This window comes from Ischnura elegans, chromosome X (genome assembly GCF_921293095.1).
Source record: "Ischnura elegans chromosome X, ioIscEleg1.1, whole genome shotgun sequence".
Taxonomy (NCBI): domain Eukaryota; kingdom Metazoa; phylum Arthropoda; class Insecta; order Odonata; family Coenagrionidae; genus Ischnura; species Ischnura elegans.
In genome coordinates this window covers 45,259,237-45,277,099 of record NC_060259.1, presented here as the reverse complement: position 1 = coordinate 45,277,099, position 17,863 = coordinate 45,259,237, and the positions used below count along the sequence as shown (strand labels likewise).

Genomic DNA, 17,863 nt, shown 5'->3' with positions numbered 1-17,863 from the left:
ACCGGTTTCTTTCCTTTAGAAGTTAAGACTCAGTATCCGTTTCAGTATCAACTCGGGTAATTTTAGCTGTTTAGCAGTGCACTATAAATTATGTCGAGAACATAGAAAAAAACCTAGGCGAAAGAAAAATTGATGTCTTAAAAAATACCAAATAAACAACGGCTAAATCTTTAATTTACCTTTTGATGGACAGGGTACTGCTATTCTAAAGGTGCCCACCGTTGCACCAATCGTGGAATGGGATTCTACTGAAAAAAATCCGTCACCGATCAGATTTGCGCTCTGTTCCGTAGTCACCAAATCAGTCCAAATCCTAGCGGTAGAATACGTTAGCTCTTAGTTTAGAGCTTGATTGGAGTCGCTTTATCGTTTTAGATCTGCGAAATTAGTTTGATATCCCCATCCGCCATTTCAAAGTAGATAATAGCATTTATTATTGAAATGGACACTTTGATCAAATTAATGGAAAACAAAATTTAAAAAGGAGAAAAAGTCTGAGAACCAAGAACAGAGGTAAATCGAAGCTGGCTTTTTCCAAAAGCCAATACCAATCTTCCTCAAATGGATCGTAATCTCTAACCAGCTGAAGTGTTTGAAGTCGTAGTTGAGCCACTGCTAAAAAAATATAATGCAGAAAATATGGAATCCTGGCAAGCTTATATGGATCAGTGAAGAGGAAGCTTTGGAAGACTCGCTGTGGATTATCACTTTAAAAAAATACAGTTTGCAGCCAACATGATGGCATAAATCAATCATTGGAATGAATATCTGTGCACGTTTCCGATTAATCCTAACCAGTTGCTTTAGCCTTTAATCCTCAATTGGAAAGCCATTGACTTACAAATTTGAACATTCCATCCCTTTGTATACTACTCACTCAATGGATACAGAAGTATAATATGCTCTTGTATTACTCCCAAAAAGTACTCTTGAAATGCGGCGAAAATAGAAAATTGACAATTAAATTCACAAAGAAAGTACTCGGGCAAAAAAGTACCGACCTTATTAGTGGACAATTTATTAAAATTAATCAAGACGCGTCATTATCGGTTACATTTTATGGCATTAAATCAAGAATTTCCTGACGGTGCAAAAATATAGTTAAGTTCTCCGCTCATCGTATCTGATCCTGGTTGATTAATGGTTACCCAAGAACGCTCAATCCACCAATTATTATTAAGTATAAAACAAATTAATGAACTTTTAAAAAATATTGACGGTATTTGCAACAAGAAAAGTGATCATTGTTAGCATAGTACTTTCTATGGAGCCGATGCGACAAATTAGCTACACCTTTATTCAACTTTCTAAACTTAAAATCTATTTTCATCAAGATAGTGCAGTCAATTTTGCCATAGAAAAGGTTACCATTCCATCTTTATTACGACGTATTATGATGCCAAATATCGGATCAATGAGATAGGGACGGAAAATTTTATCTTTACGAGCAATTATAATTGAAGCTCTGGTTAATACAGCCAATCAAGCTATAGGATAGATTTCCTGGTAGCCAAGAGTGCCTTTTACTAATGCCCTCATAGACCTCTCTTTTCCCCACTACATATTCAGTCACTACTCCGAAGTAGGACTCCCATAAGTATCAATACGAAGCCTTTATTCTCTCCCCATAAAGGAGCTACATTTCCGATGACTTTCCAAGAATAAAAATTCTCTCTATAATAAATAGAATATAGAGAGTTAAAAAAGCATTTGGCGAAATTCTTACGGGCTGAATATGGCATTTAAAAGGATAAACATACTCAGAGAGGCGTTGTATTTTCACTGCAACGAGGCGACTGGAAACGGAAGGATAAAACAAACTTTCCCAGCATAGCGTGTTAAACTTCCAGAGAACTATGTGAATGAGAAAATTTCGGAGTAGCAATCACAAAATATTAGGTAGTTGGAATTTCAGGGATAACGGTGATCAATATGAAAGGGGTTCATTGTATGCAGATCATAATTTGATCACGTCGTTATATACTCACAAAACTCTCGCAAAGTTATGCAATTACGCAAGAGGGGGATTCCGAAACGATTACAGAAACTAATAAAAGGTGTTTATGCTACTTTCACTTTGAGAATAGACTCATAAGCGGGCTAAATCACATACAATAAACCATACAGATTGTGAAATCCAAACCGGGGGGAAATCAATTGTCTGCAATGCGATGGACTGCATTTGTAAGTGGCAACAAGCCCAAGTCTACATCCCGGAGCTGCTTGTTTCCGCGGACCGCGTCATTGTCAACTAAGAGCGAGCACCACGGCATGGCGGATCGCCTCGGGCCGTGAGCGCACGAGCTACCCGTTTCATGACCATCCATAGAGTCATCATTAGCTCTCACGCTTTGTCCCATTCAACGCCCAGAGGGGGTCGAGGAGGGAAATAGCGCCTGCGCAGTCGCGCCGCGCCTGATTGGCCAATCGAGCGAATTCGGAGAAGCGCCGCCGGCATTCTTAGCAGGGAGATTAAATTGAGAGCGCCTAACCGAATTACAACTTCAAAGGCGAAAGACCTCGTGGTATGCTCATTGAAACAGAGAATGACAGTCACCTCCGGTTTGTCGCAATTGGAGTGGGTTAAATGGGTGATACTATAACGTGGGTATTTGTTTACTTTAGGAGAAAACTATAACCAGAAGAACGAGGATAGAGCGATTTTAACAGAAAGTACGCGGTGAATCCGCGGGATTAAAAGTTTGATTTGAAACATTCTTCTACATCCTTAGGTTTTTCAATTTTAATATGCCAAGTACATGAGATTGAATAATTAAGGAGGCGCTGATTTTACTAATCTGCACGAGCAGGTAAACGTTCACATAAAATCTTTAAGCAATAGTAACCCATTATCCGAGGAATCTAACAGACCGCATACCTCATTGTGTAAAATGAGGTAAAATGATAATTCCATCTACTTGTACCTTATGCAGGGTTTTCCTCTCTCCTCGGTACGGTTATCCAGATACCTGAAGGAAGCGTTGCACGGGCTGCTTAGCCAACACATCCGGAAAAGAGAGTGAAAAGTGGTTAGCTTGGCAAAGTACTACAATCGAAAGAAATATTGAACATTTCTGGTCCTCTCAATGTTTTCTACGCTTGGACAGCCACGGGGAGAAATATGCATACTCTCACTACCTCCGAGCAATATCCATCAAGTTAACGCTGAAGTAGGACCGTATTCTAAAATATTAATTCATAATACCTGACTTTTCGGTTATAGAGGCTATATGTATGGTTTTCGGGCTTTATTACCTCGAGGAGCGAAGGATACAATCTGCGTCACTCTATTCCTTAACACCATTACCTTCTACTGTCTTCTCCTATGAATTGAATCTCCGCATTCGAAAAAATTCATAGGTCTGCGGTCAGGTCAGGGGGTCGAATTATTTCCAGCCGACACCCAGAGCTTATATTAAGCCTAGAGCTTACATTTATCCAAGATTGAAAACTTTCCCATCCATGGGCTTTCATGATTCAATGAGATTTGGTATCCACGTGAAAATTAGTATTATAAATATATTAGGTACTCGTATTAATGGGTGACATAATGGAAAGTCTTAGTACTTCGCGACTTTGAGCCAATTACATCGAGCAATTACAAGCTGTGTCTCCTTTTATTGTCTCCTTCTACGTTTATGCATCTTCGTGGCCAACATAAAACTCATGTTCTAATTTGCTTCTTCAGGTACACTCAATTATATCCAAAGGACTTGAAATATTAAGCTGAAAAATGGGCGTAATAGTGTCGTGGTACATTTATGAGGGGAAAACATCAAAACATGCAGGTCTCTAACTGAACGACTCCGCGAAAGCCTTACCAGAAAAAATCGTAGTAAATCTATAATCCCCTCTATTTCATCGAGTATCTTAATCAGTATCTTTGGGCAAGTAGTTGCGCGTTTTATCAGATTCAAATGGAAGCAACCTCAAATCATATTATTTCTGAACATTAACATTTTTTTCTTCTTTAGTCTCTGAGAAGGGTGTATATTGAAGGTAGGGAACTTTTTTATCTTTGATGTTTCATCCGCCTTTTAGGAGCTTATCCCTTAGGCATTCCAATCAATTGGATATTAATTTCCTGTAGATGACTATAGCTTTTTCGGACCCTCAGACACCATAGCAGCAGATATTTTGGTCCACGGAATTATCAAACTCGTAGCTACAAAGTCAATTCATCACACAATTTTCCAAATTTGCCCTGATTGGGGTCCCAAAGGGGAAGTTGAAATAACGCTTTTGGAAATGTTCTTGCCTGGTATCTGGTGATTTTCCGGGTATTCTTCCGCGTTTATCCATTATGTCTTCAGTGGACCTGAGGAAGCCAACTGGAACGTTGGCAAAATATTCTCCTACAAAATGGATAAACGCGGAAGAATACCCGGAAAAATCACCAGATATCATCATAATCTCCGCGGAAGCCTACTTGGAAATGTTCTTACCTGTTTAAAATTAGGGTGGTAGACAAATTTTATGACTGCTATTTGTCAACCATCAGATCATAAATGATTCAGATCCATTAGGCAAGTAGCTTGTCATATTCGTAGGAATATTCCTGATACTCGTAAATGGTTATTTTCATATACTGTCTACATCATAGCCACTTTATCGTCCAATGAATATTTCTACCTTCAAACCTGATGATAGGTACAATAACGTGCATGAAACGCTACCTGAACGCCGCAGAAACAACGCGGAGGATTCTAAACAACTAAATTCTACTCACAGATTTCTTTCGTGAAAAGCTGATAACAGAGACCGTCACGGAGACCAATACTTGGCTTGAAAAGCGAGAAAAATGAAATCACCCGCATCAATGTGGAACATGTGAAGTCAAGCATTGCGAGTGGCATAAGATACCATCGGCAGAGAAAGTCCTATGACTCTCAGCTCCACCGTCCGCACAGCCAGGCAACTGCTCCCACTCGTCTCTTGACAGCAGCGGGTCCTCCGACGACCCTCGCCTGGGGAATTACAGAAAGACCGTACGTATGTTATTTGAGTATGGAAAAGACCCAAGGTCAGCATAGTGCTTAACGGGTCATAATTGTTAAAAGTGAATCAAGCGAGAAGCTGGAGCGAAAAATGGAGAAGAAAACTTTCGGAAACCCCATGACACACTGACATATTAGAACAAATCCACAACAAGATGGATGCACATTGAAAAACTTATAAAGCGGCAGAAATTTAATGCAAGAGCCCGCCAGGTTTCACTCTAGGCTCGCCGAGCAGCATCATTCGAATGCTGGATAATGAACCTGATGACATACAACATCTCAGTGACACCTAGGTTGTCATTTAAATTCATGATATGACAACACATTTCCATAATTTACGCTCATAAAGTCAAAGGTATGAATCTATAAAACAAAACACTACCTAGACTGATCATAGGAGCAAAGCATGACGTAAATGTCGTGTCCAATTGAAAACTAGGTGATAAGGTTAGGCCTATAGATATAAGTGAAGATAAACATAGCTAATTTATTGATGAATGCCTCGACGAAAACGCAAGATCATGGAGACTCCCATGGTTTTGAAGGTCAGAGTCACATAACGTCACCGCCGTTGAACAGAGGTTGGAGGGAGCTGAGATTGGATATATTTCAGGAGGTAAAGCTAATTGCCAATTCCAAAACATTGACAATTTGAAAGGGCTGTATCCCCACGCTCCCCCTTCGTTCACTTTGCGACCACCCCTAATCCATTCAATAACCCCGCGGGGACCCCTCCGATGATTACACTTTTTACATGCCTGCTCTCCCTTTCACTCGAGCCACCTCATCGGGCACACGATACGGGGGCACTGTTGCTGCCTCAGTGAGCAGGTGCTAGCGGTGTCTCAAGTATTAGATCACCACACGGGCGGACAGGGTTAACTTCCTGGTTGTGGCAGAAATGATTTCAGAGGTCACACGATCACAACTTGGGAGCATTAATGAGGGAGCATAATTTCACAACTCCGTCCTTCGTTAAGGGCGTAAAGCCGTTATATTAAGCCAACAGTGAAGGCTTGTTCACACGGTACATTTGCTTCTACAAGTTAATGTCAAACAAGCAGCTGTCGATATCCATAGGATATCTAAATAAGGTTGATGTATCCAAAATACGTTGTTATTACACAATGAACATTTTGACAACGCTACATAGACATCCTATTTACAACATCCACAGCGAGTTGTAAAAATAATGCCGCATAGATATCCAAGTTGTATAATCCGTGATATTAAAAAATTGTTATTCCAAACAGAATCCATTGGTACCATATGCTCTGTATAGAATTGAAGAGCACAAATATTTTGTTTGAATGTCTGGGGATTACCAAAAACCACTACAAGCACACTCATTATCTACTCATTAGATGTTGTGAAGATACCTAAGAGACTTTGTAATGTGGACCTTCTTGTCCACTGTTGGACATAACTACAACGTGGTTTGGCGGGTCCTTCGGATATCTGACACATATCCATTCAACGTTAATTGGATTGAAATGGATATTTCTCCGATGTTAATGCCGACAATGTTGTCTGGCTGTTGTTGGGATATTGATTGCTGCTTGGGAAGTGTATGGACGCGAGAGTGAACACCAAAATGCACCGTTTAACCACCTAACTTGTGCGAATGCATGAACAGAAAATAGAAACTGTTCTATTTTGGTTCATGAATTCGTACATGTTTCGTTCCGGTCCACAGAAATCGTTCATGCTCACAAATATTAACTCGTACGTGTAAATGAATCGTGTAAACAGGCCTTATGAGCATCAGTCTTCATATACATCTACATAATACCTCGCAATCCGCCTAAAAGGCGTGTAGCAGGGGGTGTTAGGACACCAGCTGTTTACACATAAAATGAAGTGCTCTAACGAAGTTGGTACTAGCGTTATTAAAGTCCTTTATGATTCGGGGGAAAAACGAATTCCCATATCTATCCGCTCGGCAAAACATCTCTATTAATTTACCTTCCTGAAATGCCATTACCTTAAGTCTTGCCTTCCCCTTCCACCGCACTTCCCCTCCTGATATTCCAAAATTCATCCTCGCTTGTTAGGGAATACTTCGAGTTGTAAAGGCTATGGTATAGGCTATAATATTTGATAGTGAACTCAAAATATGACCTCGTTCGTTGTCAACCGAATCAAGAGGGCAATAATAAATTAGTTGAAAAAAGCGCAGAATTATTCATTTTTAATATTTATGGTCTTACCACTTTTTTATGCGTGATGAAAGGAAGAGTTCTGAAAATTCTTCAGTCCATACCATATTATAATTTAATTGTTGCAGACTACACAATTACCTAAGTCCTCTCTAAGATTGACTGAGGCAGGTGAGGTGCAGTGGATAGAACACATATTGGTTGAAGAAAAAAAGATAGCACTTCTTCCACAAGTTTCACTTTGGTATTACGCGTTTCAACCTCTGGGTCATGACCTAGGTATGTACCTGATGATGACCAAGCGGTTGAAATGCGTACTACCAAAGTAAAAATTGTGGAAAAATGCTATCTTTTTTTCTTCTACCAATTTCACCATGAGCTGGTCACCAGTTTCCATTACCTATTTAACGGAAATTGCAAACGAAATGGCAATACATTACAAAGTGCCCATCATGCAATCTGATGGTATTATTCAAAATAGCAATTAAATACTAAAATATATAGCGCTTCCTCAGATCGTACGAAAATGCAAACTATGGATATATGTCTAAAATAATCATTTGGCCATTTTAACGGTGCATGGACCCAGATGGAGGTTTACTCATTTCAACGAAAAAGTCCACTTAAAAGTTCAAGAATTCACAGGAAGCGGAACATCAACCTTCTCAATCATCCAACGCCAAAGAATTCAACACTACAACTCACAGAGATGGATTTGGCAGTCGATACTTACACGTTACACTATGATCCAGTGGCATAACTATGGGGGGATGAGGGGATGAAATCCCCCCCCCCCCAAAGCCTAAGCGAAATAAAAAAAATATTTAAAACTGTTGTCTAGATTTGACATGTAATAAATGCATCTGCTAAATGCATCTGCAATGGGGAGGTCGTCCCCCAAGCTCCCCTTCCCCCAAAGCATATTCCTAGTTACGCCAATGCTCTGATCTATGATATCATTACTCAGGACATACTTGAATTTCTATCATTTTCACTCAGCATTCGCTATAATTTTCGTATGGTATGGGATTTAGAGGAGGCGATCGACAGCTGCCGTCATTTGCGCCATGAGGAAAGGGTAGGTAAGGACGGCTGGAGAGAAACCCGGCGTCGGTATTAACCTGCTCTTAAATCAAGGCGTAAAGTGGACCACGGCTTAACGTCCCATCCGACAGAAAGAGTGCTACACTTGAAGTACCCTCCACAAGGTATTCAAGCAGGGACCGGTCACCCCCTGAAAAATCTCTGCCACCGTCGGGATTTGAACACGGTTCGACTAGGTGAGAATCCCGCACTCAAGCCACCACACCAACTTGAGCCCCTGATTACTATACGGTCCAAGATATCATTACTCAGCGCATATCGTATTTCCTATCATTGTCGCCAGGCATTCGCTATAATTTTTGATGAAGCAGATATATTTTGCCAGTCTCCAGGATACAGGATCATTGGAGAGGTATCATAACCTCAAACGTGAAAAATATAGCATCATAAAATCATTTATTCAAAGCGAACATAGTAATTCCATAGGCGTGGTCGATGGTTCCTGATAAGTTATATCTTGAAAATGCTGAGATGAAGTATTACAGCAACCTTTCTTTTTCATTTCTCCATTCCAATAGCTATTCCGAGGATAAAACACCATTTCCACGGCATATAATCGATAAGAAAATCAAAGAAAGGAAGAGGAAGTGAAGTAAGTGCTTTCACTCCTCAACGCCGGCCTCTGCGGCGGCGGGGAAAAGTCCACGCCTACCATACAAGAGGTCGCGTGGTCGAGTTCCGTCTGGATAGGTTGCCCATATACAGAGTATGGTTGTTCGTGAACTTTCAATTGTTAAAATGTTGAAAACCCTCGATGCAAAAGCCAATATGTGCTGTTTTCGGTGGCATGGGAATAAAACACCTAAAATTAAGTAAAAATTTTGTTATACCGCTCGTGAAACTTTTTTCTCGCAAGATTTACCCATTATAACCCTAAGTTGCCTCTAATTGTAATCAAAACTTTATATTATATCAGCTATATTCAGGAAAGATTATAACTACGTTTTCTTTTGTTAAGTAAAGTTTAATGGCAAAATATGCAGCTTCCATAATAATTATGATTGGGTATAAACTTTTCACATTTTTAACATGAGAAGTCTTGAAATGTAATATCTTCCAGAAAGAGCCCTGGGTTAGAAAGGGTTAAACAACAGCAATAAATAAACCTCGCATCGTGTCTAAAATTCCGGCGCCAGCGTCTTGAGACATGCATTTCTCAGATAGAATCTGCTTTTCGGCGCGGTACGTTTCACTCTCGATAGAGGCATTTCCCTGTAAGCCCACTTCTAAGAAGCGACAACGAGTGGAATACCGGAGCCAATTTCGGTGCGCATTTGTCAGTCATGCGGGATCCCAGCCCTGTATCCCCAAACGTCTCCTCCGACCCCTTGGACGTATTCTCCACGCTGAGGCGGCGCAAGCATTGAACTTTCACTAATAACGCTCCCTCACCGCGTAATTGACCGGGGAATTTCATTCCTCATTTGCTCGCCTTGATTGCAATACCTGCCGGAATACATAAAACTGGGGAACGTATCTTGTTTACTGCCACAAAATCAGGCTCATATATTACTAAATTATGTAATAAAATCATGTAAAATAAATTTTTCTGAGGATGCAGTCTCCGAAGTTGATGTTTGATTAACCCTTTCTAACCCAGAGCTGATACCGAATTTCGGGATACATCATTTTTTAAATGTGGAAATTTTTTACTCAATCACAATTATCGTGCAAGCTACATATTTCGCTATGATCGTGCAAGCCATTGAATAGATAGCCAATGACCTTTATAGAAACAATTTCACGTAATCGTCCCTGGATAGGGCTGAAAATGTATTCGTTTCTATGTTACTTAAAAGCAGCATTGGGTTGTAATGGATCAAAAATATTTCTATTTCTAACTTGCCTTTCATAACGAGATGAAAACGCAACCTTAGTGATTCCACACGACATGAATTCACGAATGTAAACCATTGTACATGTGATTTGGAAGGAGTTATTACGATGCATATTTCATTTCATGATGCTAATTTCCACTAAATCTTTCCTGCCAGAACATCTATGGATGGAATTTTATTTTATGATAGCGTAAAGTGTGCCTTAACACAGAAAATAAACCATTAATGCTTCACTGAATTCCTATATCTTTTCCTTTTTTACTCACGTAATTGCTCTAGAGCCAAAAAAGTGCAATCCGCTTGATTGAAAGAAAGTTAATCCGCTTTCTTTTTTGTTTAAAAATTTAATCCGATTATTGAAAAAAATAAGATCCATAGTATTAACTTCAATAAATACGCATTGCACTTCATTGTACACTAAGGGAGGAATGGGTGACTCTTTCATTACTAGGTACATCCATTCTTACGAATTACACACCCCGTAACTGGAGATAGGGACGTCCTGCGGGAAGAAAAGGCACGACGGATCCCGTGACGTATAATTTTTAAGAGGAAGCTGGTTCCGACGCCAGATTTATCGTCACCCTTCCATCAATCGGCAAATTATCCCTTTGAAACCGACCTCCCCCTATAATCACCGGCGAAAATGACCGACTGCCACCTTCTGCCACCCCATCCGATCTGGGAGAGGTCTAAATTGGGTCCGAAGAACGAGCTCCGAAGGAAAATTGTGTCAGTGACGTGGCCACGCCTCCGTGCGGGGGCAGGCCAAGGGAGCCAAGCACCGCCATGAACACTGAATGGCATCTAAGCCTTCAACCACAAAGCGGTTCGCCATAAGGCAATGTGCTGGGATGAGACGGAGGCCCGCAACTGATTGCTGAACTGCAACCACTGAGGGAGTTGTCGCACTTATCCATTTCCTCGCCATTGTCGAAATTCAACTCCCAGCCTGCTCGTGGGAACAGAAGCCGAAAGTTTAATTTCTATTTACTCACAAGATTACAGTTACGGGTAGAGGAATCAGAAAATCAGATCCAGATACGAATGATAATTAAAGTGTTTATTCACTATTTTTTATCGCCAACTGTAATACAATTGAAAAATAAATAGACCGGAATTATGCTGATTTTTTATCTGTTGCCTATTTCTTTAAATATTTCCAAGAAAGTACTGATTCCCTTAACCCTATTGCAGATAGGTTGATGATCTTCCGAGCTCATGCCGAGTGGGTCACCACTTCTCAGCAACCACCTTCGTTGTCTTACGCATGAGCTTTCTGCGGTTTTTTTGCTGTTTACACTCTTTTGAGTGATACTTTACCTCAATGAAAGGTTAATTCTGAATGACTAAATGACCCAAAACTCTATTGATGCGACCAATTCATGAAAACGACAACTTCTCAATTTTCCTACTTTAAACTTAAAGTTAAAAATTAAATTTCAATTCATAGCGGACAAAATGATTAATTACGCGGCCAGCTATGTAATACTCTTCTTACGTAGGCCATTATTTGAATATATGCAATATGATTTTGGAGTCCATTTCATTATTAAAAGAAGATTGGCAATCCGTCTGTTGGATGGGATGTTAAGCCGTGGTCCCCTAGACTTCTTTCATTAAACTGTCTTTGCGTTTGTTTCCACGTCCCCCTCCGCTGAACTTTTCATTCCGACACACCGAATTTTTCTGACTAGTTCTAAATGGCTGAAATAAACCCCCACTAAAAATCCTAATAACACAGATTTATACATAAAAAATTCACTGCAATGAGAGAAGAATAATAAAATCCGAAGATCCAAGCGTGAAGGAGTGGAATTTTTCCCTATTGAAATAAACACTTGCGATTTTCCACGATTGTCAAATTTATACCAACCTAGGTGTCAATATTACTGCATTTTTTGAAGATGATGTAGTACATCTAGGTCGGAATAAATTTTATAACTGTGGAAAATCGCAAGTGTTTGTTACAATAGAGAGAAGAATAGAATAGTCTCTATAGTGTAAGGCTCAACTTTGTGGAAGTTTATTCTAACAAATGAAAAGAACAAACTACGTATTTATCCACCAATTTATTCTCGCGCTACAACTAGTTTCGACGCAGCGGCGTCATTCAATCAGGTACAAAAGTTACAAGCATAAAATACGTCCTCATATATCATAAAAATGATGTGATTACAGTGGGAGAGGAAGAGGGTAGGTGGAAGGGGTGGCTGGGAAAATCTCAAGGAGGTGACGTGGCGTTGTGAGCGGGTGGTGAGAGTTGGAGAGGGGCGGGTTGTGGAAGACTATTGGCCGGGAGTTTCGGAGGTTTGTCGGTGACTAAGGTATTGACGGTGGTGTCCGTAGGAGTCCTGATTATGACGCCACTGCGTCGAAACTAGTTGTACCGCGAGAATAAATTGGTGGAAAAACGCAGTTCTTTTCTTTCATTTGTCAGAAGAATAGAAAATAATAAGTTTTTTCAGGCGTGACTTTATGGTCACTACTTAGCATAATGAAAAGTAAAGAAAACTTTGCAATTCCACATAAATATTTAATGTACGACCTAGGTTTCGACGTGGCACGTCATAGTCTGGTGCAGATTCATAGAAGGCAGACAATAAATAGTAAAAAAACGTTGTTTATTAAATTTTTAAGCAATTTTGTGTGGAACTATTTATTCTTTGCCTTCAAAAATGAGATACCTACTGATAAAGGCCCCCGGCATAAGTGATCAGAATATTTTTAGATAAAGGACGTATTTGTTGATCACGAAGTAGAGATAGTGGTAGCTGATAGAGGTAGCTGAAAAATGGAAACGACATAAAACTAATGCCATAAATCATAAAGCAATAAGCGCGGCACGATTACACTGCTTTTCCTTGAAGATAAAGATAACCCTTCATGGAAATTCCTATTGTATGAATTCTGATATGCGCCAACTTCCCCGGAAAATGTTTATGAATCACAGTCTTAGAACTTCTTCAGTCTTAGTCTTCAAATATAGGTGGCTCGCATGGTATTATGTAGATGTAGATGTCTTCATGAAATGCTTACTTCTCTGGAACATAACGAAGTTCAGAGTGCAAAAAACTTATGGTAAGCTCGGTATGACCCCTCACTACAAGTATAGTCCTCAAAAATTAATACTGTCATTGTTTTTTATGTTTCTGAGGGCAGTAAATCTGCAGTTGATAGGAAAATATTCAATTAAGGAGATAAATGACGGGGAACGTCAATTTTTATCATATAAATACCTTATTTCTATCTTATCCTGTCATGTTTCGGTATTTTGTTCTTTCTTCCACCATCACACCTGCTATCCACATCCACTAACATTGAATGGAACCTCGTAACAACCAAGTACTTACGATCTATTTTCCATTTATAACACATTCACTCCGCACAAATACGAGAAATACTATGACATACGAGAAATACTTGGGCTGATCTGCACAAATTTGTGAGCGGCAACATTTTTTCGGTTTCTAGCTACTCACATTTGTTCCCACTCTTTTTTTCTGAGGAGAAATATATATCACTCCTCCAAAATGACTTCTACCATGCAAAATTGATTTAATAAACTACAAATGCAACTACAGGTACAACGTGAGTTGGAAACCACTACAACCACTCAAGCTCATATCCTGAACTATCTTATAATTACTCAATCGACATCAATGATTCGAAAGACCTATTAAGCCTTTAAAAAATCACTCACAATAAAGCTTGAATTCTTAGAAAAAATTAACTTTCATGACTAGCGTAAAGAAATAAACTAACAAACCTTGATGACTTAGAGCTACGATGTAAGCTGTATATATCGGGTATGAATTTAGTAGACAGTGGGTCATTCTGGGGAGATGGGAACATGAATTCCAAAATGAGGCATCCTTACAACTACAAATCAGTGAACACTCACAACTGAAGAAAGTAATTCGTGAAAAGTGGTTACATACGAAGCGTACGCAAGTTACGCTTAATGTATTTTTACCATTCCACGATCATGTATTTCATAGGAACCTTTCACGAAATGGTTCAATTAACGAGACAAAGTGAATAATCTTTGTCTCAATCTTGTCCCTTAGTCATATAAAATTTAGATAGATACTTCTAAAAATATCCAACTCGGCCTGTCTATTAAGAATATGTATCACTTCATGCCTCAAATTTGATGCTGTTTTCATATATAAAGATAAATACTCTATTTTCTTTTTTAAATCGATAAAATAATCATCCCCCCAAACTTAAGAAAGGTTAAAAAATGAGCAAAAGAGAGAAAAAAATAATTTTTATCAACTCAGAGCTTTTGTTAATAATACAGCCGAAGGATGTGAACTATGCGTCTATCTAAAAAATTACGATAAATTAAATATATTGAAGAAATATTTTATAACATTTCCATGGAAAAAGAGATTAATTGCCATTAGGCGCATGCGACCATTCTATTTTTACGAGAATAAACTTTTTGTAATGAGACCAGAATTTCATATCAGTTGCTGAACTCGCACTGGCACGGAAGTGCTGAAGAACTCGCTCTAACACGGAAGAGCTATCTAAAAGTGAACTCCTTATCGGCATTCGTGAGTTGTATGAAATAGATACTTGTCTAAATGTGGATTCCTCTTCGGCAATCGTGAGAGTTAGAAAATTTTCCAATGTAGATTTTTCTGAGCTGACTTACTTAACAACAGCTTTCGCATAGCAGCTATTTTTTTCTGAAATGAAACTGAATTCCTTGAAATCCTTTTGATTCCCCGCGTCCTCCCAATAAATAATTGTGAGTCAATCCCATTGCCACTTTCTTCGCCTAAATGAGAACGATAGGCATTGATTATAAACTTTTACAGCAATTTAAATCACTTCATCATTTATGCTTGCTCTTTTCTCACAAATACATACTGCCTCATCCAGAGAAAGATAACTTTTTTAACTTCTAATTGAGGGCATTAGCTATTTGACTGAATTACCTAATGATAAATTACATTTTTTTCCAAAAAATATACCAAAAATTCATACGCAACACCTAATAAAAAATTCGAGTACATAATTCATCAGAACATCATCTTCGCACACTCAGCCAAATGTATACCAAGGCCCTGGTCCTTTATTTCATGCAAATACGCAATTTTTTCAACGAAATGAATAAAACTTTTATTTCTTCCAATCCATGTGAACAATGGGTTATCTGAGATGCCCATGACTGAAAAGGCCCTGCTAAGCAGAATTTTGATAATCTGGACCGTGATCGTAGATTTATGAACGAAAACATACTGTTACCTCATAAAATTTGCAGCATTGTTCGCTGAACTCTATTTTTACAGCAAGCACTGTCAAGAAATCCAAACAGCTGCTATTTAATTATTTTAAAAAAACTGTAAGATTTCGGTATGCAAGGGTAATGGGAGCGAGGTCTCGAACGACCGAAGACGTCGAATATGTACAGAATACCGTAACACAGAATTTCAACTTATTTATCACCAGAAAACATCTGATTGGATTCCTTGAAAATGATTGCGATTTCCTACCAGGTAATTCATGCAAAAGAGCCCCACAAAAGTCCTATTTGTTTATTGAGGAGAGGTTACGATGTCATTCAGTAATTTCGATACAGTAACATGCATCCAGTTAATGAACTGCCATTGTCGCTGTCTGCCGCTGTCCTCTTTTGTAAGTAGCCCAGTTTTTCTTCTAAATTAATTGTAAGATATCTCTAGTTTTTCACCTGATGGCAATGTATAATCGCATCAAAATTTTATACGCATAATTCCAGTTTCACCTTCATCGTCCTATCCGCTTCACTACTAACCTGCCGTTGCCTCAGCTCCTGACGGTCTACCCTCTGTCTGACAAAGTTAAAAAGGCGGGAGAAATGACATCAAAGCAATCACCTATTAGCGCACGCTGTTATCCCACGGAGGTTTCCCTCTTATCAAACTTGAAGCTACAATAATATGCCGGCAGCTTCCGTTGCAATATTTTGACAATATACATTTCCAAAGTTTCTCAAGGGAATCATTTGCAAAAATCATGGCAATCAAAACTAAGTTACTTCAGTCAAATAGCTGATGCCAACAATTGGATGTTAAGAATGCTATCTTTCTCCGGGTGGGACAATATGCGAATGTGAAAAAAAGGAAGAAGTGTGGGAGTGAATAATCTTGCACCAAAAATTTATAACCAATGCCCCTCGTTTCCATGTAAGTAAACAAAGAGACAGTGATAGTGACTCATTATTATTTATGGGGTGGGTATGGGGAATAATGATCATCACAAGGCTTTATGCTCCTTTCAGAAATATTAACTACTCGGCGGAAGCTATATTTGAAGTCGTCTGTTCAGAAAACACTTTGAGCTTTAATATACCCGTCAGTTCTCGGAATTAAATAGAATTATTTCTAAAGTGTTTATTTCCATGGGTTCTTTAAACGATAGAAAAATTTGCAAAAATTACGGCAATTCCTAAAACATTCAATTACCTTTACAGTAAAAGCACAATGATTCTATTCGATCTGAGAGTAGGAAAAATTGAAATAGGTTTGAATTGCAGAAAACATTGATAAGATTTCCATTGCTATAGAGATTAATTGCCACTAGGCTCTAAGCGATCATTCTATTTCTCGAGAATTTACATGAGTGAAATACGGTCATTTTTTATATCACTTGAAAAGCTCGCTCTAACACGGAATAGCTGTCACAAAATGAATTGCTTACCGGTAATCGTGATTTTTAGAGAATGCTCCAATTGCAATGACTCAAGGGGTGTGGTATCTCTTCGCAGGGCAGCAGCATCAGCAAATCCGAGCGATGGCCCTGGGCCAGCGGCCCTTCATCGATTCCCCGTTCAACAACCACCTGAGGGAGTTAGAGCACTTCCGAAGGAAAAACGTGGACCCGATGCCACCGTTTAAGGGAGCAACGGGCGGCGCGCCGGTGCAAGGTAGGTCACGCGGAGCGAACTCCGCGTCGCGTAACCACTCCGGCCTCCCAATGCCTTCCGCTGTCGTATCGGATAGGGTTTAAAAAATAGATAAGTGCAGTGAATGACATACAGCGCATTTTCTCTTGCACAGATTTGATTATTTCTGCGATCAGTAAATTACACTGCGATAAGTATATCAAACTGCGATTAGTTTATTACGCTGCGATGGGTATAATGCTAAAATTAACCGCAAAAAGTAAATTTGCGAAAAAAAAACTTAAAATCTGTTTTTTTTTTTACAGCAATCAGTATATTATACCGATGATAGTAATGAAAACCAGAAATAATATTTTTCAAAGGCAACCATTTCTAAGGAATCAGTTTCTCACGTTACTGTAAAATTAAAGGAATGTTTAGAGCACAAATATTTCTATCTAAACTTAATTCAAAAAAGCGCTCTATCGCATTTCTATCGCGACTGTGATAGATTGATTGACCTTGAGTCAAGATCAAGACACGAAACCGCTTCTGTAAATTTATACCTGACACCACAATCAAAATTATTGAAGTTATTTCGTAAAATTCGGAAAATCGCAAAATAAATCATCATATCTAATCAAAAAGAGCCTCAGACTAAGGTCGTGGATTCGAGACCTGGGCAATATCTACCAAACAAAAGGTTCGAGTCCCCCCTGGGTAAGTTTCCCCCATCTAGGGCATGCCTGTTTGTGCACGTGTACTTGTTAAATATGACAAACAATCCGATATAAAATGGCCGATATGAGCTGTATTCGGTGGTTTGGGTATGAAATAAATAAAATAAACCCCGTTTTGCGCATTAACGCCGAACAGTGATAC

The 17,863-nt window shown here is 39.1% G+C and overlaps 1 protein-coding gene across 2 annotated transcripts in view; it reads left to right on the top strand.

Moving 5' to 3' along the window:
• LOC124171572 (runt-related transcription factor 3-like) overlaps positions 1-17,863 on the top strand; it is a 116,761-nt gene that overhangs the window by 69,264 nt on the left and 29,634 nt on the right. Inside the window, exon 3 of one of the 2 annotated variants that reach the window (XM_046550750.1) lies at positions 16,865-17,023. The exons of the other annotated variant lie outside the window; for it this stretch is intronic. Coding sequence (XP_046406706.1) covers positions 16,865-17,023 — 159 coding nt within the window. The remainder of the gene's footprint in view (positions 1-16,864; positions 17,024-17,863) is intronic. 2 annotated transcript variants of the gene reach the window in all.